This window comes from Myotis lucifugus, unplaced genomic scaffold, assembly GCF_000147115.1.
Source record: "Myotis lucifugus unplaced genomic scaffold, Myoluc2.0 scaffold_143, whole genome shotgun sequence".
NCBI classification, from domain to species: Eukaryota; Metazoa; Chordata; class Mammalia; order Chiroptera; family Vespertilionidae; genus Myotis; species Myotis lucifugus.
This window is the reverse complement of record NW_005871191.1, coordinates 1,510,136-1,537,631: the sequence shown is the minus strand read 5'-3', so window position 1 is coordinate 1,537,631 and position 27,496 is coordinate 1,510,136. Positions and strand designations below refer to the sequence as shown.

The window sequence follows — 27,496 nt, the reverse complement described above, 5'->3', positions numbered from 1 at the left end:
TTCAGAGAAATCTAGAAATTTGTGTTTATTGCTGATATCTCTGACAATAAGAAAGTATGGTAGAAGTGATAAAAAAATTTTCTTAAAAAGATTTCAGCTGCAGTTAATTTAGAGTTATTCATTCCTGGTTATATAACTAAAATGATTGTATATTCCTCAAGAAATTTATGGTTTTATGATGCAAATATAATGCTAGATTAAACCAACAGAATGAATCAGGACAAGATGGAGGAAATATAGGTGTAATGGTGTGGAAAGAAATGATTTTTAATGGGTTATTTTGCTGTTTGGAACTTAGGGGAAAAGCAAGAAAGAGAGAGAAATTAGTGATAAAGTTAAATTCCCTAGTACTTAAAATAAATAAATATAAATATCTTCAAGTTTTAAATATATTAAATTATTTCCCAGTATAAAAATAAATTCCCTTGTCACCATTTTTCTCATTCCCTGACCACCTGGAAAATTTTTCAACTCTAGATCAGAGATAATGAAATGTCTTGCTTAATGTTTTTCTTATTGGGAGTGTTTATATTTTATACCATCTTAAAGGATTATGCCTAGCTAGGGCTCCATTGCCATAGTAATAAAAGTTAGTCTGTCATGTAGAATGATATGAAAAGAAGCTTTACTTTTTTCCCTACCCACTGTTAACTAGTCATAGGGGATTTGATATGAGCTAAATTATACAGGCTGAGATAAGAAAAAAAGGAGCAGCGTCAAAAAGTAGGTATAATAAGGAGTGCATGATGTACTTATTGAATTTACTTGGATCTTCAGGCCTATTGAACTAATCTTCTATGTAACACTTCTGCTCATTGACAAGAGTATTGCTGGGTATAACTAAAAATATGGACAAATTGATTATCTAGCCCTAATCTCATGATTAACAGCTCAAGTTTCATGGCCTGGTACCCCAAGGTGGAGATTCAACCTCCATTAAACAACAGTAACAGGCTGGGAAGATTTTCATGATGTCCTTTACAAAGAAGGCAGTGTTCCTTCATAGCTCCTATGACTCAGCCCAGAGACTTCCTTTTACTGCCAAAGCCTCCATCCTGGATTCTCATGGCATTCATCTTCTACTCTCTGGAATGCATGTATTTTATGAAACCACCTACTTTGTCTACTATTTCTGCACTTCCATATCAAGTCAGCAATATATTATCTATATATATAAAAGCCTAAGGGACCATTACGACTGGATGACCGGCTGGTAGCTATGATGTGCACTGACCACCAGGGGGGCAGATGCTAAATGCAGGAGCTTCCCCCTGGTGTTCAGTGCACTCCCACAGCCAACCTCCTGCAGCTGGCCAACCTCCCAAGGTCCCTCCCCCTGGCCGGCCTGCCCCGATCGGCCATGATAGCCAGCCAGGATGAGGGACCCTACCTGTGCACAAATTTGTGCACCGGGCCTCTAGTGATACATAAGAGTTTAATGTCTTGTGTGACATTGAAATATCCATTGTCTCTGGGTTATGTCATAGAGGAGGATCTGATATGCAAGACAGTAAATTTTGTGATTTTTGTCAAATGCATACACACTGCTTCTGGAGTTTTCTATCAATCAAGATTAAGAAAATTTTCCAGATGGATAGATGCATGCCAAGTACCAGGATATTTACTAATATACTTCAATGAAAAGACCTCATCTGAAATAGCAACTCTGATTGAAGCTGTCACTACATTTTAATTTTTCTGTTGTTCTCTACATCCCATCCATCTTTTATATTGGCTTAAATTGAGTGGAGATGTGATAGAAAAAATTGTCCTTACAATGTTTGGATCATTGATAGCAACATGAATCTGCTTTTTTTAAAAAAAAATTCTAGTGTTTTATTTGGTCCTTCTACCAAATAAAACATTATTCTATATGTCAAGCAATAAAAACTCTGACAGTTGCTGTTCTCATATCCATGACAATTATTCATTCAGGAAAAAATATGAAAATAAACCTCTGTTGTGTTCAAAGCCACAGTCGTCAGAGTGTGAGGTGGACTTAGGTCAAAAATCTATCTATGGCCTCATCCCCACAAGGTATTTCTCCTTCTCTGATGCATAGTGTATAGTTCAGGTCCCGTTGAAGATTCATAGGAAGCTGTACAGTAAGGACTTGAGATCATGTCTCCTTTCAGTAAGTGGGTCCTGGGTCCATAAATCGGCTCTAGTTTGGGAATTGAGTCATCAAACAGATTTTCTCACTTTGTCATTGTTGCTGTTTTTGTTATACAAGTCAAGCACTTAGGGAGTTGTCTTTCCATGTGCACCTAAAGGCCCCATGATTAATAAATCACAGTCAGATCTCCGGTGGGGCAGATCATGCTAGGATATTGGATTAGCCTGCTTTGTGTTCTGCCAGCTCTATTCATCTTGCCTATGGAAGTTAAGTGCCACCATGTGTTCCTGCCACCCTGAAAATCTCTATTCGCGTTAACATGAGAGAGTTTCTGTCACCTGCATTCTCAATCTGGAGGGTCAAGTCACAAAAAGTTCTAGAACTTTCCTAGCTAACCTGTTCTTTACATCTTAGTGAACAATAGAGCCTCTTTGGGCCCCACTGACACAGTAAAAAAAATATGCTTAGGTGAGGTATACATTATAAATTGTGTACAGTATTTCTTCCCCAGATTTTGAATTCCTTTATATTATACCAAATGATTTCTGGCCTTTTAGTGTCATTTAGTGCGGGCTCGCATTGCATGTACGTTGGTGTTAGCAAAACTATCAGACTTTGCAGGATTAGATGATGGCCTCATCTTGATTGACATTTGGTGAGACTGAAAAAAAAATGAGAGAGGGATTACTTTTCAAAGAAGGGGAAAAGGGATCCTGGAAGAGGAGAGATATCATTTATGATCGCCTCCATATTTATGATTTCCCCATCTGTCAGAGGACCTGTAATATTGTTATACATAGTTGATTGCTTGTTTTTATCCCTTTACTAGATACTCAAGGACATAGTTTATGCTTTATTCATATATAGGTCTATCATAATAGCGAGCATATAGGTGCTCAATAGATATGCTTTTGGATGAATAGATGAATGAATGGCCCAATGTAGATGTATACTTTGTAGACCCAAATGTTGTTATCAGTGGGTTTTAGCAATCCTTAGTTTTTATCCTGAAGACTTTTATTCTCAGCTAATTTGAAATTCCTCCCTCTGCTGGTTTTGCTTAACTCCCAAGTCCTTGATGTTCAAAATCATAAGGAACAAAGTTGACCTTTAAGTAGTGGAGAAGAAAGAGGACTGGTCAATTTCAGGGTGGTTCAGGGGAAGAACAAGGATCTGAGGACATCAAAGGTGCTGACAGGAGATTGGCTGATGCAACAGACCCTGGAAGTCTAAACTAGTTAGGCAGAGAATTCTAGAGGAGGTTGATCATTTTGTTAATTGTAGATGTTATTAGATATTCATATGATGTGTTATTACTTGAGTTCAGAGCATGATCTAAAGATAAAAATAATGGCAAAATGAGCATATTAATATCCAAATGTTTTATTCAACTTAAAGGTTGTTTTTCAAGGTCTGTTTATAGTGTTTGCTTGCCATGGTCCCAATAAAATAAGGAGGCATAACTGTGAATTTGCTCACCATTGAGAATTAGGAAAATAATAATTATAGGGCCTTTCATGTAATAGATATTCAAGAGATATTTTTGACCTGAAATGAGGTATTGTTAAAGTAATTAAGAGTTGTATCTTTCAATTACTGAAGAAGCCCTAAAGATGAATCACTGTGAGTTATTTTGCATCTTTTTTCTCAATAGCTGCCTCTTTTGTCCAATAAAAATATTTGGTGAGTGAAATGGGAATATAAGAGCCATTATTTTTTTCTCAGAGCCCCTAATTAGCCATCTACCAAAACACTATTTAACCACCAAGGTAAAAATACTCTGTAAGAGTGTAGGAGGGAATCAGAGAATTACAGTGCTTAGGAACAATGAGCAATAAATGCTGCTGTTGGCTCTCCAAAAATGTGTTACTTGATTAACCCAGGGATAGCGCAAAAAGGAGATAAAAGTTATCATGGGGTATAGTAAGTTTAACACTTTATCCACCTTAATATAGAATATTATGAATACAAATATTTTATGATAATTGAGCCCTACTTATATATGTTATTTTAAAATTTGACAGAGGACTGATGAGTAGTATATTGTTAGGAATAACAGATAATATTTACTGTAATATTAATGTGCATATGGGTTGGTGGTGAGAAAGGGTGTGATAAAGATATATAGAGTCTACTCAAAAAATTTACTCTCTATTAGGGAGAAATATGATGTATGTGATAATACATAGATTTTGAAATCAAGCTTATTAAGGGGTTTCTTAAAAATTAATTTTTGTGTGGCTAACTTTAGAATTTAAAATGTATAGTGTACATTGAAATGTTTTTATACATATAGTTTTATTAAAATTTTATTTTTTATGTGTCTGATAATTTCTTAAGCAAATGTTGTATTAATTAAAAATAATAGCTGCTGCCGAAACCGGTTTGGCTCAGTGGATAGAGCGTCGGCCTGCGGACTGAAAGGTCCCGGGTTCGATTCCGGTCAGGGGCATGTACCTGGGTTGCGGGCACATCCCCAGTGGGAGATGTGCAGGAGGCAGCTGATCGATGTTTCTTTCTCATCGATGTTTCTAACTCTCTATCTATCTCTATCCCTTCCTCTCTGTAAAAAATCAATAAAATATATTTTAAAAAAAAATAATAGCTGCTTTATAAAATATACACAGAAGGGCCCAGTATGTTCATGTTCTTTATATATGCGCATATTGCAATGATTTTAAGTGGATTTTGGTACATTAATTTGACCATTCCTACTACTCATACACTAATACATCCTTTAATCTTCTTTTTATTATAAAGTCAAAGCCTCATTTAGTTATCCTCAATGAATCATAGAGGAATTGCTACTCTCCCTCTTATCATATAACTCTCTTGCTGAGTGGCAAAGAAAGTCAGTGAACATTTAAGAAGGTGGACTGAGATTCTTGGGAAAATTACTTAAAACAGTATAAAGTTTGTTGAATTATCTATTGATGGAATTAGAAGTTGGACTACATCATAGCTTTACATACTTACTATTATTTGGACAAGCGTAGAGGTCTTGGCCAAATGAAAAATAACCATGTGCAAAGCTTGGAAGTAACCTTCTTGGCAAGCCCTCGTGTCTGAGACAGCTTTCTTTTTATGTACTTGAAGCAAATGAAATGGATTAGAATTATTTCAGAAATCCCCTCACATTAAAGTAGGTCCTCGGGTTACGTCGGAGATTCGTTCCTACATTGAGCAAGCAACGTAAAACAATTTCGCTGTAAGTCGGAACCCACCTACATAAGCACCTACGTCACTCACATGGAGCACATACACAGCAGTAATGAAGTGAAACAGTAAAAAAAATTAAAAGAAAGATAACAATTCCTGACCTTTACTTGTGGCAAATAAATAATAAAAAACACAAAGCACATATGTACATATGTTGAAATGATGGAACTTTTTTTTATAAATAAACTAGTAGCCCTGCGCACGAATCTGTGTACCAGTAGCTCGCCAGTAGCTCACTGTGGCCCTCCTGTAGCTCTCTGCCCGCTGCCCCGCCCTCCTGTAGCTCCCTCTGCTCCCCCCCAAACCCCCCTAATAGCTTACTGCCCTGCCCCCTCCTATAGCTCTCTGCCGCCTGCTTGTAACTCATTGCCCCACCCTCTTGCTGATCCGTGATCCTGTCCTTACCCGGTCAGTTGTTATGCTTCACCGTGTAATGACCATTTGCATATTACATCTTTCTTATATAGGATGGGAGATGGCGACGTAACCATGAAATGACATACCTCAAGTCTGACGTAACCCAAGGACTGTCTGTATAGGAGAGAAAAGTATAATTTGTTCTCATGTTTGGCTCCTTTTTTATCTATTGTCAACAAGTAGTTGCCAACCTTTTTAAATGAGCAAGAGCAAGTCATTATTTTCCCAAATGCTAATGTTGTCCTATGGGAGTTTGTTTCTGATGAGGTCCTTGAGCTGAGATGTGAGAGAGGGTATTTCTAGCCCTATTCAGTTCTCTGCTAAGAACCCCCACATTCCAGAGTGAGGGGGAGAGACAGACCGGGTCGCAGCATTTAGGAATTTGCCAAGTTGCAGACTACAAGTTTATGTGAATCTGCTGATAAAGGACCCTCCTTCAAAACTGTCCAGAAGTTCTTCGCCTGCAAAAGTTCAAGCTGAAGCCCTGGCCGGTGTGCTTCAGTGGTCAGAGTGTTGGCCCGCACACTGAAGGGTCTCAGGGTTCAATTCCAGGTCAAGGGCACATACCTGGGTTGCAGGTTTGATCCCCAGTCCTGTCAGGGTGTATGTGGGAGGCAACAAATGGATGTGTCTCTCTCACGTGGATGTTTCTCTCTCTCCTTCCCTCTTTCCCCCACCCTTCCTCCCTTCCACTCTCTAAAAAGCAATGGAAAACTATCCTCAGGTGAGGATTAAGTAAAAAAACCCAAAAACGTTCAAACTAAGTTAGTGTTTGGAACAGTAAGTAACAGTAAGTATCATTAAAGGCACATGAGCCATAAGATTACAAATAAAACATGTTGAATTGAAATTTCAGAAAGCATGGAAAAATTAATACAAATTCTTGATTAGAAGATGGAGGTCCACACACATTTTTTAAATACATAATTTCACAGAACCAGCAGAATGTTCCCTCAAGCATAAAAGTTAACCTGATCAAATTTTTCCATGACGACATCATCTCTTGCACTTACAGGCTCACATCCTGCACTTAACCGCATGCAGACACATGGGCAAGACAAGATTGTAAGAGGAGTGTAGCTGGGGAACGTGTTCATGATATTTGATAGCACTAATTGCGGTCACTGCTGTTTCAAAGCACTGAGGATATGGAATACCATGTCATGAAAGTCACTCTCACCATATGGAAAATAGAAAATTAATTATTTTTAAATGAGCTGTTGCTAAATGCTTTGGAGAAATTCAGGTCACTTGGACAAATCAATAATGAATATACTAGTACATGCCATTTCTTAAAGGAGAACATTCCAAGATTTTATAGCGAGCTTTTGTAAGGGACTGAAAATGAGGGGGAAAGAGTTCCTTTTCAATTTAAAAATGTCTGCAATTGCTAGGTGATTTATAATGGAAGTACTCACCATATTTGTGTGTGTGTGGTCTAAGGTGGTACTGGTACATTACAGAGCTCTGGCATAATGTTTTTTAGATGAGGTAATTCAGTGTACAGTCTATAGAACTCTTCAACTGTATCTTAAGCTTTTCGAGGCTGGCTACATGAATACCTTCTATTGTTTCACTTAGTTTGAAAATGCATTACATATCATGCATGAAGCCACATAGTATGTATTTTGTGTTTATACTACTCTGCTAGTCATGTCTAATTTCACACCAACTTAGGCTGCTTGTCTAATGGATGCCTTGCTGGCATCCCTGCTCCATGTAACAAATAAACAGAGTAGTAATATGTGTATCTTGAAGCCAAAATATTTTTTTTTTTATAAAAAGCTTACTCTGGCTGGTCCGATGGCAGTGGGTTATCAGAACTTACCTAAAGTTAGGATCACTAACTTACTTAAAAAGCTTAATCAAAAGTTAAAAATATTTAAACCTTTGAAGTAAAAAGTAAGATAAGAATCTCAAAATGGGAATGAACCCACTACATTCTGAATAAATTCAGAAAATCTCTTAGAGTTTCTTTTGTTCTAGATTTTATGAAGGGTGGACTCTCCCTTGTAGGTCAGAATACTTGTTTGTGTACCATGTCTTTAGCAGTTGGGTGAAGCCCTTGACTCTCTTCTCATAATGATGTTTTTAAATATATGAAATAAAACATATGCGATTATAACTACAAAACAAAGGGAATCAATTATATTGAATGACAGTTATTACAATATTAAGAATAAATATTAATGCACCAATTAAAAACAAAGAAGATATATCTGCTTTTTAAGATTAAGCTGGTTCTTAAAAAACACTGTCATTTTAAAATATAGGAGAAAGTAAACCCAATATTTCCAGATATCTACAACATTTATTATGTTAAATAAAAACTTCGACAATTTCTGCCCTAGCCAGGTGGCTCAGTTGGTTGGAGCATACTCTAACTTCAGGTTCAATTCCTGGTCAGGGCACATACTCAGGGTACATACCTAAGTTTTAAGTTCAATCCCCAGTTGAGGTGCTTATGTGAGGCAACGGATGTTTCTCTCTCTCTCTCTCTCTCTCTCTCTCTCTCTCGCTCATCAACAAAAACACATCTTTGGGTGAATATTTTAAAAATCTACAATTTCTATTGAGAGAGCTAATGTATTTGATTATATTCATAATGAAGGAATATATATATATATATATATATATATATATATATATAAATATATGTATCAATTATATAGTTGTAAATGATAAATGAGGAACCAAAGCACATTTTGACCCATGTTGTCATATTTGCTATATTTAAATGTTGCTTAAAGATCAAAAAGTAGATATCTGATCTTTTTTCTCAGACTTAATGAGTGTTCTGTGATGTGATGATAAAGAAATTTATTAAGTATATTTAAACATTTACTATGCACTTCTTCTGTGCCAGTTAGAGTAAGCTTTTAAAATAGATTACATCATCAAATAATTTAAAACTTAAGTCAGATCATGTCACTTCTTAGCTCAGAATTCTCCAATGGTACCTTGACCTACTTTGAATAAAAGCCAGAATCTTTACGACTGCCTACAAGGCCCTCATGGTCTGTTCTCCAGCTACCTATCTAATCTCACTTCCTATGACTTTCTCCTCTCCCCACCTTGATGCAGCCACTCAACAAGCAGTGACCACCCACCACAGGGCCTTTGCAATTGCTTGTCTATTTTCTTTGAGCATTCTTTCCTCAGATATGTGTATGTCTTGTTTCTTCTCTTGAGGCTTTTGTTCAAATGTCATCTTTTGGCCGATACCTTCCCTGACAACCTTATATAAAGTACCTTACAAGGATGCTCTCCTAGAATTTTCAACTGATAGACATTGATGGAATGCTAACTATGTTCAAGAGGTTGATAAATAAAAAAAAGAGCAAAACATTACTGTCTTCGCTCAAATGCCTTACAGTTTAGTTAAGTAAATAAATAGGAACATATAAAATACAGAAATAAATGATAAGTGGTCAATAAATAATATATAGCAGTGGTTCTCAACAAAAATAGAACCAGAGACATAGAAGCATCGAGCAGACTATCCAACCTATAAGGGAAGGCAGCGGGTGAGGGGTAAGAGATCAACCAAAGGACTTGTATGCATGCATATGAGCATAACCAATGGACACAGACAGTAGAGGGGTGAGGGCATGTTCTGGGGGTGGGAGAAGCCAGGGGGGAAAAGGAGACTCATGTAATACTTTAAACAATAAGGAATTTAAATTAAAACAAAACAAACAAAAAATAAAAAAAGTTTGTGTCACCATAACATACATTATATTGATGACATTCAATCAATTAATCAGCACATATTTATTGAACACCTGAAATAGTATGAAATACAAGGTACCTTGCAGAGTAGTAGAAAAGGGAAAATAACATCAAACTAACGCGTAAGCAAACCATGAATTACAGCTGTGTTATGCATATGCATGGGAGAGTCCAATCTCATGAGGGGCTGACCTAACCTACTCTTTTAGGATTTTTACATTATCTTAAAGCAGGATTGGGACCTAAACAGACAGAGAGGGAATTCACAGTGTTTCAAATATAGAGAATAGCACATGTGAAGGCCCTCAGATGTGGCGGTGCATGGTGACTTTGAGGAACTACCAAAGGAAAGTGAGTGTCTGGCTTTTGGTACATAATACCAGAGCATCAGGAGGCGAGACCACAGCTAAGTCTTGCTGGATGTTGGCATTTATTTTAATAACAACATATTGTTTTAAACAGGAGTATGATAAAAATCTTTTAGAAAGCTGACATTAGCAGTGTGGTGAGTGGATAGGAGGGGAGAGATGAAAATGGAACTGAGGACTCCACTTAGCAAACTGTTGCCCAGGTCAAGAGAGAGATGATGACCATCTAGCAGTGGTGCTGGAAAGAAGTAGATGTTTTGAGACGTATTGACACTTGGCAGTGAAGGGAAGGGAAACTTTTTCCTTCTTCCCTTCAGGGTTCTTTGGCTGGTCTAATCATTAAAATGACAGAAGGCCGATAACAGGAGAAAAACTAATTTTATACATATGGGAGCCCCATAAGGAGATCAGAGCAGGAAGCTTTTACACCTTTTAGACAAAGAAATCATAAATTTGTGAAGATTGGAGAAGACAGAGGGACTTGGGCTTTAGATAGTAAATTGGTGAGGAAGTAACAAGGTTTTTTATACAGCATTCTTGGCCCTAAATTCCCTATCTCTGGTGATAAGAATGCCTTCTCCCCTCCTGGTACAGAAAGGGTATTTTTCATGTGGGAGATTTATCTCCTGTTTTCAGGGAGACAAAGGAGGGTCAGATTGTCCTTCCCTTTTTGCACTGATTGTTTCTCAAGTGCTTTTAATTAAAAAATAATTAATATGCCAAAGTGGAATATTTTGGGGTGGCATATCCTACTCCCCTTCAGTTAGCTTAGCAGGATCTGGTGATTAATTGTACAGAAAGGGTAAGGGATATTGGTCTAGGGTTTCATATGTGAAGAAACAGGTGGATGGGGTGCTTTATTTTGCAAATGGAAAGACAAGGGAAGAGTAGGATTAGGGAAAAATCATGCATTCCTAGGCACATGTACCCCTATGGGTACCCAAGGGTTATGAGCCCTGTGGGTTCCTTGTCCCACTATTCCTTTCATTTCTGCTCAAGGAAAAAATAAAAGTAAATGAGTAAGGAACCATTCCAGAGATAACTTTGAATATGCCTTAGTTGGCATAGTCTATAAAAGACTTAAATCTTAGCCAATTGAAACACATCCTTGTGTATTGGCATCTGCTGATATAGACAGTAGGTTCTACAGGGGTTCTGAAACAAGTCAGTTTGTTAGAGTGCTTGGAGATGTTTATATGGAAGGAGTGGGATCTGAATCGCCTAGACCTGGTGCAAATAGGTGGGCAGAGAGAAAAAAAAAGTAATATAAACTCATACTAAATGAGCCAAATATTGACGTTGGAAAAGTACAAACATATTCTAGGGATATTGAATAGACAAATGTAGTCAATATGTGGAGAATGTTGGGCACATGGACTTGTGAAGTTAATGATCCATATTATTGTAAAGCTTATGTATTGTAGTCTTGAGCTGGAGACTGGAGCATTAAATTACGAAAGATTAATATGATGATGATGATGTATAGATTGAATTGGAGAGATTTGAGGAACATTTTGTAAAGTTTTTGCATTTGTTCAGACATAATATATTAAAAGATTTAGAGTAAAGGCATCAAAACTATACTGAAAGAGGCAGGATAATAATTGAAGAAATATTTATTAGAAAATAACAGTAAGTTGGATTGGCAACTTATTGGCCACTGCAGAAAGGGGTGAGAGAAGAATCAAGACTATACTATGATTTTTGAAGCTTGAAAAACTATAATGATGAGAAGACAAAACTAAAAGAAGGAAATTCAGTTTGGAAGAAACAATATAATGACATGATAGATATCTGAGATGGCAAGATATGTAAGTAGAAATGAGGGATATTTTTGAGTTTGTGCCTATGTGTGTCAGTGATCATTAAAATCCTCAAGAGTTTCATTGAATCTCCAGGCTCAATTTTATATCATTAAAAAAACAAAACTTCCCTTCAGTTTTCTAACATAAACATTTTTAAACTTTATTATATGCCAGGCACAATTTCAAGTACTTCCCATATAAACTCAACCTCCCTCACAGTAACCCAATGATATAGGCACTATTATTATGCCATTTCACAGATGAAGTTACTTGCCTGAAATTACACAGTTAATACATGAATATCCAGGATTTAACCCAAGCAATTTAGTTCCAAAATTTGTGCTTGTAACTACTCTACTCTGTTGCCCCTCATTGGAGGTAATATATGACTTAGCTACAGTCAGATTTATATTTATTCAAAAAATATTCCATAAATACTATTTGATAGATATTATACCAGGTTCTGGATATAAAATGGTGAACAAAACCAGACACTGTTTCATTCCTGGGGAACTAAACAGTCTGGAGGGAGAGAGTTGCTAATCAATTAATCACGTGTGAGAACATAGACAGCAGTTGGAGCACTTGAATAATGTGCATTTTAACCAATTACAAGGAAGTGTGTGTGGGGGAGGGAGTTTGCGGGTAAATGATCCTTCATCTGGGATTAGAAGTTAATCGAGCAAAGAGGTATGGGAAGGGCAGAGAGAACAGTTATGTGTGCAGACCATGTCAAGGGAGGAAGGGGGAGAATACAATACGTAGCGGGTAACAGAGCTAGTGTGGGAGAGAGTGAGGGCCATGGTGGTAGGTCGGCAGGTTAGCACCATGGAAGCCACCATATAAGAAGCTTTGTCTTTGTCCTAAAAGCACTGGGAAACTAAATTTGGCTTTTGAAAAGTCTGCTCTGATTAGAGTGTGGAGAACAGACACAAATGCATAGCATGGTGAAAAAAATTAGAAGATGGGTAAAAACAAATTGTAATTAAATCACCATACAAATGTAAAACATCTGTTTTAACTTCATTTGCCTACATAAATGTGGGCTTATTGCAGCAATTACAGATGTGATGATGTAACTATTTTCCTCTCTCATCAGGGAATTCTTTGTAAATAGAACTTAAGTAGACATGTATTAGAAATAACATTAAGGGAAGAGAGGCTATCATCTAGATTCTAGAAGTAGTATTAAGCACGTCCTAAAACATCTTAGTTAATCCTTAAAACATGTGACGAACAATGGACCTGAAGTTCATCCCTTACTTTCAAATTTACTGGGAGTCTACAGACCTATTATTAGTCAATCAATAGTCAATTGATGGACACTTCTAATGTCAGAGTGCCCAAAAGCTGCAGTGTAGTGAAGTTAGCAAAAAAGGGAGGGGCAGCTTTTGCTTAAAAAAAAAATGTTTAGAAATCTGTTAGTCACTAAAATAAATTGGGTTTCCTGGAATCCACCTATAAAACAACCTTTAGACTTCTGAAAATGCTTTTCTTTGTTGGATACTTTGCAGATGGGTACCAAAAAAGTAGATTAAACTAAAATATTAGATTCATATTTTAAGTGACTCTGTGAATTCAAAATTTGCTGCCACTATTTATAAATCTTTGAATATATAAAATATTTCTTGGAAAGACAAAATTCAAGATACATTTCAAAAGAATTTTCTTGTCTATTTCCTTAAGGTAGTTCCTTGATTGTAGACGGAACACAGAAAAATGACACATTCTCAAAAATATATTTAAAACCATCCCCAATTTGTTTTAGCTCCTCTAATTCATTAATTATTAGCAGCTACTATTAATTTTGTTGAGAATCAGAGGGACTGTCACGCCTAGTATCCAATATTCCTTTCTCTCAGAAATATTTCATATTTAGAGAATAAGTTTTTCTTCCTCCATTCAAACCTCACTCTTTCAGTCTTGCTACACTAGCTGTGATTTACAGGTGTTCCAAGATGGAAGTGATAAAAAAAGAAAGAAATCACTGTTTTTTGCTTCTGTAGAATTATCTATTTTTTTTCTTTATTCCCTTAATCCATCTTTGACAACAAATGACATAGTTATTTTTCCAAAGCACATACATAATTTGGTTATTTCAGAGTTTAAAATTGAGATTGCAGGCCATCAACTATATACATCTGTCTATAGGATCCAGTGATTCAAATTCGGGGAATATTCACATTAAAATATATGGATTTCCAAATTCTTCTGGAAATTCAGAGGATCAATCAACATTGACACTGCATCTCTTTATGGTAACAGTGAGGTAGAACTAAATGAATAAGGCTGTCCCTCCTGGACATGCTGTGAACTCTTCAGTTTTCCAGTCTCCACCATTCCATTTAGCCCCCTGGAGCTCGCCATTTCATTCGTTATTTAATCTGCCTGGCCTCGTTTGGCATAAAATGCCCTTTGTGATCCCGGCCCAGCTGACTTTTTTTGGACTCATCTTCTCCTCCGCATGCGTTCTGTATTCATCCATAGCACACATGCTTGTTCAAGCCTCTGCCAGATGTTTCCCTTAATGCAATACACTATGCCCGGTGAGCATTTGAGATCCTTCCATTTTGTAAATTGCTTCTCCTTTGTAAGGCTTTCCTATAATGATTCCTAATCAACCTCTCCCCAAAGTTAAATACACACTCGTAAATTTCTCAAAGAACTAAATTTAAGCTTCTATTTAAATACTTAAACTTCTATTGAAGTTCTTACCATATGAGATCATGATTTTTTAAAAAATATATTTTATTGATTTTTTACAGAGAGGAAGGGAGAGGGATAGAGAGTTAGAAACATCCATCAGCTGCCTCTTGCACACCCCCTACTGGGGATGTGCCCGCAACCAAGGTACATGCCCTTGACTGGAATCGAACCTGGGACCCTTCAGTCCGCAGGCCAACGCTCTATCCACTGAGCTAAACTGGTTAGGGTGAGATCATGATTTTTTAAGTCTGTTTTCAAAGACGCTGAGGGTCTTCAGAAATACTATATCATGGCCTTGTCTTTCTTCTATTTCAGTCCCTGATGCCGAGTGTTACAACTGGCATAGAGCTGTGCTTTAATAATGATTGGTTGAGTGGAATCAGGTTAAGTTTTTACTAAACATTTTTAGAAGGCCCCAACATTTAACTGTATTTTAAAGTGTAGGGCTAGACTTTTGGAATTTTTAAGAAGCCAGTCTCTGTCTAGTCATATGTAAACAATTAGTTGGGAGAACAGAAGCTTTTCATAGTAGCAGAGCATTTAGATAATGATTCCCATGTGGATGTATATGTAAAATTAGGCACAACGCATATACAAGTGGAAAGAATGCATTTGTTGTTGAAGTTCCTGCATTTTCTCCTTAGTGAAGCCTTTGGTGCTTCTTAAGCAAATGTCAGTGACATAATTACTTTTTTGAAGACTTTAATTTTTAGAGCAAAATTGATCAGAAAGCACACGAATGCTACATTTGTTACAATCAATGAACTTATACTGACACATCACTGTCCCCCAAATTCCAAAGTTCACTCCTGTCGCATATTCTCTGGGTTTTGACAAGTGCATAGTGACATATACCCACCATTATAGTATCATTCAGAATAGTTTCACTGCCCTAAAAATCCCATGTGATGAATGAATGAATCACATGATGAATCACCTATTTATCCCCTCATCCTCCCAAACCCCTAAATCATTTTTCTGTTTCTATAGTTTTCCCTTTTCCAGAATGCCATGAAGTTGGAATCATACAATATTTAGCCTTTCATGTGGGCTTCTTTCACTTAGTAACAAAATTAAGGTGACATATCTTTTATGACTTAATAGTTCATTTCTTTTTACTGCTGAATAATAGTCCATAGTCTGGAAGTACCACAGTTTATCCATTGATCTACGGAGGGGCATCTTGTTTGCTTCCAAGTTTTGGCAATTATGAGTAAAGCAGGTTTTTATGTGTACATAAGTTTCCAACTCATTTACATCTTAACTTTTATTGTCCACTTCATCTTTTAAGCCTGAAATTTGAGTACTTTTGAGTACTAGGTCTGACTATCACTTTCAACATCATTTTATATTATGCCAGAGATAATTTCAGATAATTCAAAATCCTTAAAATATTATCCATTTTTATTATTTAAGTGACTTTCCTTCGTTTTACAGGATAAACCAGAATTCTGCCATGAGAAATCTCTTTTTTTCCTATATTCATGTGAATGTTTTTATGATGTTATAGCATAGAGATTGCACCAAATTTTGCTGTAAGACCTGTTCTTTCTCAAGTGAAATCTATTGCGAGGGAGGAAATATAATTTTTCTTCTCCTCTTATAAGTCTTCTGGTTGGTCCAATAATTCAATTGACCTAGGCAGATTAATAGGAGAAAAGAACCAAATTTATTATATATTTACATACAGAGGTTTTATAAAAATATGGGGCCCTAGGATAAATTGGGCAGTTGAGGCTTATATGCCACTTTGAGCTAAGGAGAAAGTGGGATGTGTGGTTTGGGACTTCAAAGGGCAGAAAAGCAATTCACAGGGAGAAGGAAAAGCAAATGTTTGGCAAATAAATGTTTGCTGAGCCATTTTTAACAATGGGACACAGAGGGCTTTGATCCAATGGACCTTGCTAAGTTCCTCCCTGTCTATCACACCTCATTCATATTAAACTATCCTTATCTATGATGATTGCTCCCTTCCTGGAGCAGGTCCTCTATCTCATCTTTTTTTAGGAAGTAAGGGGGAAGGCAAAAGATTTCTTCTGAGTCTTTCATTTCTTAACAATAACCAGCTTAAAATATTCAATATCCCAAAAGGCATATTTTGGGTTGGCACATTCTGTTTCCCCTCAATATGTTGGAGGCAAAAGGAGTGGAAAGGCCCATTTTGAATTCAGTCCTAGTGAGATGAGTGGCTACTGTACCAAATCATAGCTCAATTTGTCTGAGGCATGAGGTCCTATTGCATAGCCCCCAGGAGAAATTGATGGTACCAGGAAGGATTTTGCCTTATTTTTAATTTTTACAATTTTTGATCTTGAAGAATATATTTCCATCTTTTCTAAAGTCACTTAGTAGTTATAGTTAGATGTCTTCATGCTGTGAATGTTCATTGAAATGATTTTATTGAATTTTCTTTCAATAAAACACATAGCAAAACTAAAAATAGCAAGGGGATGGAAACATTGATTCCATCATGGAAAATGTGACTTTATTGACTGCGTATTTGCACAGCACATTCTGTATGCCCCTTGGAAAAGGAAATATATTAGTTTTTGGCATTTTCCACATCTTTTATATATCTGTTCTGTTTTATGTCTGAAGTAACTGCAAATCTAGGGGAGTAGTTTCCCTCAAACTTTGTGAAGAATGGATTCTTTTAAACTAGTATTAAATTTTCAACTCACTGCATATAGAGGAGTAAATTGCCATTCTCTTAATTTTTTTCTAGTTTGAATAGTTCAAAGAGAATATATAATTTTTTATTTTAATGTTACCTGGACAAAAAAATGGGAAATAAATGCTGAAATATATTAAGTTAAAGGCATTGGTGAGCTGTCATAAGGCAACTAGAAGTGTATGGGCATAAGAGATGACACGATTTAATTTTAGTTGTGCATGAGTTCATTATTTTCATGGAAAAAAATAGAGATACTATTGGAAAATGGAGATACTGTACCTACCTAACTCATGGTAGGTGATTCATGGCACCATTTTTTTTTGAGATTTAAATTGGATAATCTATATGAATGAAAGTTTTGTGTGCCTAGAACACGGTAGGTCCCCATAATGTTAATTTCCTCTTCCTCCACCCACCATATGATTCAGAAAACAGTAAGTACTGCTTGTGTGTAAGACACAATATTTAGCACTATGACAGAATAATGATAAATAAGATCCTGATTCTTTAGGAATAGATTATTATAAGTTTTATAAATTGAATTAGTCATGACTACCCTTTTGAAGCTTTAATACCCATGACACCATAACTAAGACACATGCATGTTGAGCTCTGCAGCATATAAGTAAACTCCTTGTAAATGACCAACATAGTTGTGTTGGGAGGACTATATGAAGGGAGACTGTTGGATTTGAGGGGAGTTGAAAGAGTTGGGTATGACATTAGTTAGAGGGAAACTAGTCAACTCGTAAACTATTGGACTCTCTTAACCTTCAAATAATGCCTTTACTCTCCTTATTAAGGATGGATGTGCTATCTAATATGAGAGCCACAAACCACATGTGCCTATAAATTTAAATTGAATAAAGTGAAATAAAATTGAAAAATTAGTTTCCAGTCACACTCACCACAGTTCAAGTACTCAATCACCATGTCAATATAATGGATAGTATACTAATAGATATAGAACATTTCCATTATTACAGAAAGTTCTATTGGAAAACTATTCTAAAGGTGAGATTCAAGTTTAGTGTGAAGATAGAAATAAATTGTTTGCAATCTTTCTCTGAGTTCTTGTACCCATTCAAAAAATAAAATGTTTGCAATATGAAAAAAGGAAATTATAGGCAATTTAGTATATTTTACTTGCATTGATGACGATAATAAAGAACTTTTATTGAATACTTCTACACTTATATTATTTAATTCACACTCATAAATGCATAGCCAATGAAATGCATTATTTTCTGTGTTCATTGAATACAAGAGGAAACTGAGACACAGAAACATTAAATAATTTTCCCCAAAGTATCATTGTAAGAAGGTGATATAGCTAAGTTTGAACTCAGGTAATTGGATTCCAAAGCCATAGCAAGTGCCTAAATGGTAATGGGTTGAATTAAAAACTTTTAGAAATAAATTTGAATTTTTTCTTTTTATTTCAACCTAACTTGGTTGTTGCCTGTGGGAATAGCGAGGACATTTTTGATATTCAAACAATTTTCTTGTATGTTAATCATCAAATTTGTAAGTATTTTAGTGGTCATGAGTACATATCTCAGGTTACTTCCATTGAGAGAAAAGGATAAACTGAAAACTCTTGGTATTAGAAAAGTTAATATGCATCTTATCAACTACTTGCACATGATCCCAATGCTTTACTAGTAGTCATTTCTCTTCTTGCTAACACAAATATTGAATTCCACACCATGAAGGCTGGCGTACAGTAGCATGACCCTTGCTTGGTGAGTAAGTGAGCCTAAATTTCCACCCAGTTTCAGTTCAGCTTGGCAGTTGTTCTCTACTCATCATTCTGTATTTAGTAACTTTCAAAAATAGATGTTACTTAAAATTTTCAGTTATGCATTTCTTAATTTATGGGAAACATTTTATGTGTAATTATACTGTGAATTTAGTGAATTTTGAAGGCCCTAGAAATTTATCCCTTGAGAATTTAAAATCTCTAATACAGTCTTTTGCTCTTGTTATCAAATTGATTATGATCTAGTTTGAGGAGTACGGTCTAATTGTTCATTCATGTATCCATCAATCAGGTTTTGAGGACATCTATATATATAAAAGCCTAAGTGACCATTCAACCATTAGACTGTTCGACCCATAGCTATGATGCACACTGACCACTCGGGGGCAGACGCGCATTGCACAGGCATAGAAATATGGAACAGGTGGATGAATCTCAGAGGGAAGGGGAAAGGGAGGAAGGTGGGAAGAGATTAACCAAAGATCTTATATGCATACTAGAGGCCCGGTGCATGGATCCGTGCACAGGTGGGGTCCCTCAGCCTGGCCTGCTGGGATCGGGCTGAAACTGGCTCTCCGACATCCCTCAAGGGGTCCCGGATTGTGAGAGGGCACAGGCAAGGCTGAGGGACCCCACTGGTGCACAAATGCATGCACTAGGTCTCTAGTAATATATAACAGCATTGCCTGGAAAAGCTAATATGAGTAACTAATTAAGGACATTATATAATTTAAAGGAGTTCTTTGGAGAGTTGAGTGGTAAAGGGAAGATATATCAAATGAGCTATGTGTAGAGCTTCTGTAGATCTGAAGAATTTCTCTCCCTATCTGTGATCAGTTTTCAGCTATTCAAGTATATCTACACTAATAAAAGAGAAACATGCAAATTAACCATCACTCTGCCACTCTGCTACACCCACAAGCCACGCCCACCAGCCAATCAGGAGCAAATAATGCAAATTAACCCAGTTAAGATGGCAGCGGCCATGGAGCTGGAGCGAGCAGGAGGCTTGGGTTGCACCCGCCGATGGAGGAAGCCAAGCTTCCTGCCTGACCTGACCGGCCCTGGGCTCTGCTCAAGGCTACAAAGTTTCAATTACAGAAGATAAATTAATCTCAGATACCTGCTTCCAGCCCGCCCTGGCCTCCGCTCAAGGAGGCCCTGAAAAATAAAAAATAAAAAAAATAAAAAAGGAGAGGCTGGGATCTTGGGTCGCTGGGGGGCATGGCCAACCTGAAAATGGCTATCATCCCCTCACCCAGGCTGGCCAGGCACCCCAGCGGGACCCTCACCCTGATCCGGGACACCCTTCAGGGCAAACCAGCCGACCCCCACCCGTGCACCAGGCCTCTATCCTATATAATAAAAGGGTAATATGCAAACTGACCCTAACAGCAGAACAACTGGGAATGACTGGTCACTATGACACACACTGACCACCAGGGGGCAGACGCTCAATGCAGGAGCTGCCCCCCAGTGGTCAGTGCGCTTCCACAAGGGGAGCTCTGCTCAGCCACACGCCAGGCTGCCAGCTGCCAGCACAGCGGTGGTGGTGGGAGCCTCTCTCGCCTCAGCAGCACTAAGGATGTCCGACTGCAGTTTAGGCCTGCTCCCCGCTGGCAAGTGGACATCCCCCGAGGGCTCCTGGGCTGCCAGAGGGATGTCTGACTGCTAGCTTACGCCCGATCCCCCAGGGAGTGGGCCTAAGCCAGCAGGTGGACATCCCCCGAGGGGTCCCAGACTGCGAGAGGGCACAGGCCTAGCTGAGGGACCCCCCACCCCCGAGTGCACACATTTTTGTGCACCGGGCCTCTAGTACTTCCTTAACTACTCAGGGCCATTCTCTATTCTAAACCTACTCTTTAAGATTTCCTTGGAAAGGGGCAAGTTGATTTTATTCAATATTTCTGTTTTTCTTTTATTTACTGATATTAAAGAAGAGATTCCGGCAGAGCTGTTTTTTTCCCAGAATTTTCATGAGAACCTAGAAAAATTAACAAATTAAAAAATCATAGAGATGGAAGATATATAATTGCTAAGTTTTTCAGAACTTTATAACAATTTTTGTGTAAAATGTGTCAAAATATTTTTAAGTCACTAAAGTATTGAGTGCTGGTATTATTGAATCATTTGATCTTTAATTCAAATGAAATTAGACTTCTTCCCTTAGACTCTTCATTATAAATGGCACGTCAACCCTGGGAAGACCCTTGACCCTTGCTTTTTGGTTGACGTGCAGTCAGGAAGAATTTTGGATCTTACAAGCTATGTACTACTGCTCTCAGCCAATGAGTAAAGATCCTTTCTCCTAGTGTGTGTGATGGTACTGTACTGTATATAAGGGTTCACTAGTCATTTGGACTAATGAAGATGACTTTAAACAATTTATAGCAATAAAAAATTTCATCTGGGTGAAGATTGGAAGCTTCCTTTCACACTGTTTACAGTTTCTAGTCTTCAGCTGACATGGAAGCACTGACTTTAACAGCTCCATAACAGAAAGAAATACTCCATCAATCACGTAAAGGCCAGGTTGTTAAATCAGTATTACCGATGAATTTCTTTACACTGAAAATTCCCAAGTTATGAAGTATCAGTAGCTAGCTTTAATTTTATCTGTCCTAAAATAACTTTCATGTCTTTCAATATGAATGAATAAATAAATGCTTAGGTTCTCATATATGATATGTAGATGACTTTGCAAGGACCACAGGCTTATAGATAGGAAAAAAAATGCTATTTTTATTTATATGCTCAGTGCTTGCCCTTGTAAGTTCTTAAAGAGTAGACTGAACAATTTGGGGGCTTGTTGCTGGTGGGTATTCTCTCAAAATGTGTTCCTTGGTGGATTAAGTATCAAATCAATCTCTAGCTTCCTTCATGTACTATGGATATTGTATGCCTTTATGCCATACAAATCATGCTCCTCATGTTCTTTAGCATGCCTTTAGCTATGTCAAATATTTTAAAGTTCCTGGGTTATAGGTCCTGTATTCAAATTCATTTATCCCTTTGAAATGGTTTCACAAGTTATTTTTTCCCCATCCAAGGGAAAGAGATGGTAGATCTTAAAGTGGCTCAGTGTTTGGATTTATTTATGTTCTTAAAAGATGATCTTTGCCTTACCAGTATTCACCTTATGAAAGGTTTATAGTCACCTCTTGGAAATTTTGTTTCAGCAAATACAATTTTAATATGTTTCTATTGATTTCAGAGAGGAAAAGAGAGGGAGAGAGAGATAGAAACACCAATGATGGGAGAGAATCATTGATCGGCTGCCCCTGCACGCCCCCCAGTGGGGAATGAGCCCACAACATAGGCATGTGCCTTTGACTGGAATCAAATCCAGGACCCTTCAGTCTGCAGGCCGCTGTTCTATCCACTGAGCCAAACTAGCTAGGGCAAATACAATCTTTAAAAATGTTTTGGCTGACATAAGTTACTTATTTTGACTACTTAATCTGAAAATATTGAAAAAATCACTCAAAATCCTATAACATATTTTGAAATTATGTAAATAAGAAGTAAATGATCCTCTATGCATCAATCACTTTCCTCAAATATAATTTCTATTGTTTGGATGCATGTCCTCCTTGAGTTTTTTCTAAGTTAACATTATATAAGGAAATACAGTATTCGCACTTATAATACAATATATTTATATGCAACTTAACTTTTTATATGTCCATTTGCATCATATATATACATATATATACATATATATATGCACATACATATGCCAGTGTGTGTATAATAATAATAATGATGAAATAATTATATATATATGTGTGTGTGTGTGTGTGTGTGTGTTTGCAAATTGTTGTTTTTGCTTAAGAGTATATAATGAACATCTTATGGTTCAATACATGTATGTTTATCTTGGTCTTTTTAATGATACATAGAGTTCCATTGCATTTTTACATTATATTTTATTCCACCAGCCCTCTCTTGACATATTCTTATTTCTAGTTATTTTTTTGTTCGGTCACTGTTGCAACATACATACATATATCTTTAAGTAGTAATGCTATTATATCTGTAGGCTATATTCATAAAAGTGAATTGTTAGATTTAAGAATATATGTATTTTAATTTTAATAAGTACTGACTGGCGTTTGTGACTATCTTATAAAGATTATATTATGCTGTTCTATATCTGTTTGTTTTTACTATTCATATAGGAAAGTATTTCTCTGAAAACTATTATTTAACCAAAGTGGTTAAAGGGGTATTGCTATATAGTAATCCCATTTTTCATTTATATACATATCTATAGTACCTAATCTATCTATCTATCTATCTATCTATCTATCTATCTATCTATCTATTCATGCAAAAATTTTAATTATGTCTACCCTAAGTCAAATTCAGTCATCAACAAAGAGATGTAGTGACAGCCTTTAACTGATATAGTAACTGAGTGTTCTAGTTGTCTAGCCATAAAAATCCTTGCTCATGAAGAAGTCTAGTAGTAGTTTGATGTTAGCAGGACTTCACCAGTCCACTCATGGACCATTGTTATATTTTTTAAATCCATCCTTGTATATGGACTCAACAATCAACCACATTTTGGTTATATTTGCTGGTTGACAGTGCATCTCTATGAATAGACATCCTGTCTATGAATCTAAATCACAAAGTGCTTCTCCCTTGATCTTTTTTCTCTTGGAGCTAAAGCTCTATATCGCCCAGATCATACAAATTCATAGTTCTGTCTTTTCCTTAGAGTCTCACTGTATGACTTCATGCTACGCCATGGAAACTGGTTATATTCTATTTAAGAAAAAACCCCACACAACTCTTTATAACACTTGGTATGGTACCAAGAGAGATTTCCTGTTTAAAATTATGAGAAACTGTTAATAGAAAAGTTTGTAGAGGTTCACACCTCCCTTATTTTAAGCATTTTTTTTTATCCCAGAAGAAAAATGGTGTGGAATGTAAATAATATGTTTCAAGATCAGGTAGCAGAAATCCAACCAGAATGATATAACAATACCCTATAGTTTAAAAGGAAACAGTCTAGAAGAAAGATGTTAGAGTGTTATTGTTAAAAGATTTTTCATATTAATTTTTATGATGAGGGTGATGAAGACTTGTGTGTTAAATAATTCCACTGCTCTCTTTTTAACTGTATAGTTCTTGTGTAATTTTTCTAGTGTGTGTACATATGCACCTAAGAATGCAGGTATGTGTTATATATATTTATATACTATATTTGTATTTCATTCTTCTTTCACAAATGAGGAATACATTTATAAATACTTTGTGAGACATACTGATGGAAGAGAAGGCCAAAAATAATATAAGAGAAAGGAAAGAGGTCATTTGAGCCAGGGTAGGGACTTATGTATATTTACCATTAGATACTATAAAGCATGTGTACAGGCACAGATTTTTATAGTCTCTTAATGCCAGCTAAGTTCCATATACATTTCACTTCCTTTCTCTAGTTCTTTACTAACCTATTTATTGACATGAGGTCATCCCAAAGCATTTTGTTGAAAACATAAATGTGTATTTAATGTGTCACTGTGATGACTTTTCCAGAATTCCTTCAGAGTGAGATTTCTTTGTTTTTCAGAATCTGCCCATGAAGAAGATTCCATGCAAAGCCAGTGCACCCTCAGGCTCCTTTTTCGCCAGAGACAATACAGCCAATTTCTTATCCTGGTGCCGAGATTTAGGGGTAGATGAAACATGTCTATTTGAATCGGAAGGTTTGGGTATGTATTTTCTTCAGAATTTTAACTGATTAAAAGCATTGTATTTGTCAGTATAACTACCAAAACTAACTTTTTTGTGTGATGTCATTTCGCAGATGAACTTTAAAAAAGTTCGTAGTTTGGTGTAAATGGGTTTTTGAAGGTAGTAAAATGCATGTCCTCTTACTATTTATTCTCTTGGGCATAAAGGATAGGAACATAAATAGCACAATTACTGTCAAAATAAGATCAAGTAAATACAATGCAAAATTGGGGGATATTTGAAAAAGGCAGGGTCCAATTTACCCACCAGGCTCTAACCTGCACTAGAATGGAAGTGGCTATATATGTTCCAGCCATGGGAGCACGATTGTCTTTTTGCTTCTCTAAAGGTACGAAAACATCATTTCCCGATAGTTCTCTTTGTGAAACTGGAGTTTGTTCATTTATTTATTTAATTTGGTGAGTTAAACATCAGCCAAGCAAGTAGGAGATTGGATTAAAGATGATGAAATAAAAGACAGATATCTCAGTGCCCAGACCTACCCAGATTATTGTGGGGTTTTCTGGTCTTGTTTTGTTTTATGATTGAATTTTGCCAAATCCACTTCCAGGCCATAGGATGAGCTTTTGCATTTCCTCTGGACAAAACATACAGTTTTTGGTGTTTCAGCATTACTCATGAAATAGAACTGAGTGAAGAAAGGAGACATATAGAGGGGGAAAAGCTTTCGTTCTTTTGCCTGAAGCTTTAAAAAATCAATTCACAAAAATCACATAATACCAAATATTAACATCAAAGTAAGCTGAGCATCCTTCAGAGAGAACAAGTATACAAATTGCCTTCCAAACAGTCAGACTATCCTAGCCCCCAGGGCTCACAAAGCAATATTCTCCTGTTGAACCTAGGAAATGGATGGCAACAGCTACAATCTTCATTTTTTGTCCTCAAGGAAATTTGTATTTGTACTAAGAGGAATTGATGTAATATAGAAAAGATTATCGTCAAATTTCTGAGGATTATCTCAGCAGAGAAGAAAAACACATTAATTTAGACTAGGAGAACATTTTATACTTGAAAGAAAAAGCAATCAGAGTAATTGTACAATAGCATACTATGTGTGCTCCTTGAATGTTCATTATATGAATGGGCTTTGACTGTTCTTACCATTTTCTTATATTAAAATAAAACAAATTTGGTGGGAGATGTGTGTGTACGTATATACCTCTTCTTCAGTCCAATATTAATTTTACAGATAGATTTTAACTTTTAGGTTAATAGGGAAACTGTGAGTGGAGGATTCCAAGAAAGGCGTGTGGAAGAATTATTTGTGAAAAAATATTCTTGAAAGATCTAGTGTGGGGCAAAAGTAAGTTGACAATTGTTTGTATGGAAAATAATGCAGTAATGAATAAACAGCAATACAAGAATAAACTCAGTTTCATGTACTCACAACTGTAAACCTACTTTTGCCCAACCCTTTATACAGCTATATAATCAAGTGTGGACAAATAACATCATGATTTAAAATTCTGGAGTGCCCCTACATTACCAACAAATGACACAGAGGGAAACTGCTTTATTATTAATTTATTCATTGTACAGATTTTCATTAAAGAAGCCTTTTTCAGTGGCAACTATAGGCCAAGTGGATTACTAACTATGAATGTAAATGTGATCTTGTCTCAATTTTTTCATTGTCCATGAATTAGTTAAACTAATAAAACTTTTTTGTTAGTTAAACTAATAAAACTTTTAGTTGGAATTGAAGAAGAGTCAATCTAGTAATAAATTTTCTCTGGAGTATATACATCACCAGTGCCCAAGTACCTAATGAGAATTGAATGCATATTATTTACCTTGATGGCTTTTTAAAACCCCATTCAGATAATGACTAATACATTTTATCTTGAAACAGTCAAGCCTAAAGAAACATATGTAATAATGGTTGTAGTATATAAATAAGTATTCTGCAGCATATACAATCAAGTCAAGAAGAATTTTGAGATGGTCTAGTTCTTCACCCTGTTCGAAAAAAAAACAACAACAAAAAACCTTATGAAAAGAAAGTCCATGAGAATTTAAATATAATAACTGTCAAGTATTTTGCTAAAATATCTTTGATTTTTATTACCTTCTATGTTATAACTTAGTTTATACCTTGCAATTAAAATGCATTAATGTATCCATGGAAATTTAATAAGACCAAGTTTTCAAGCTATAAAATTTAAAAATAATTTTTAATTGTTTAAGTAGCAAATTAAAGCAAATAGGCATTCTAGTTTGAAAAGATAAATTTGAGCTTTCTGCTGCTCAGAATAGGACATGAGGTGATATATAATAGGCCTGGGGAGCTAAAAGAAGGGAGCCAATAATACAGCATTGACTTTCGGATTACTCAGAGAAAGGAAACAGCTGTGCCCATAGATGTTAAAGATAATCAAGAGGAAGGGCAATGAGAAATTCCATTTCCCCAAGTGGAACCCTTTCTCCTTGGATTTTTATTATCACTGTAGGTGAGGAAGTGATCGGGCCTCTGCTGATGGCCTTGGACTCTGTACTTGCAGAATTGACTTTCCTGCAACAATAACACTGTGTACTCTGCTTGATGTCTTTTCACACTTCACTTTTGAAAGGGAATTTAGGGCAAGGATTTTTTTCCTTTTTTTTACCTCAAGATTTCATTTCAGTAGCACACAAGATGAAGAGCATCCTTTGTGTCACAGTGTTTTGAATAGCAAATAAAATGAAAAGATGCCCTGATGAAGGGGAAAATCTGTTTGAATGAATGATAAAGTAGATCACTGTATTGAGTGTGTATCAAGAGGCTTCTGTCTTCAGCTGTTCAAAGGCCTTTGCCTGCATAAAGCATTCTTATCTTCATGGCAACTGATATGCTACCCTCTGTTGCAGTGCTTTTTGTACAATTATTTTGTGAGAGGATCTTGATTCACAACTCACTCAATCTGTTCTATTTCCACAACGGCTAAT

General features: G+C 36.3%; 1 protein-coding gene across 1 annotated transcript in view; it reads left to right on the top strand.

The window, feature by feature from the left end:
- GAS2 (growth arrest specific 2) overlaps window positions 1-27,496 on the top strand; it is a 127,244-nt gene that overhangs the window by 22,134 nt on the left and 77,614 nt on the right. Inside the window, exon 4 of the mRNA XM_023758899.1 lies at window positions 24,384-24,525. Within this exon, the coding sequence (XP_023614667.1) occupies window positions 24,384-24,525 (142 nt within the window). The remainder of the gene's footprint in view (window positions 1-24,383; window positions 24,526-27,496) is intronic.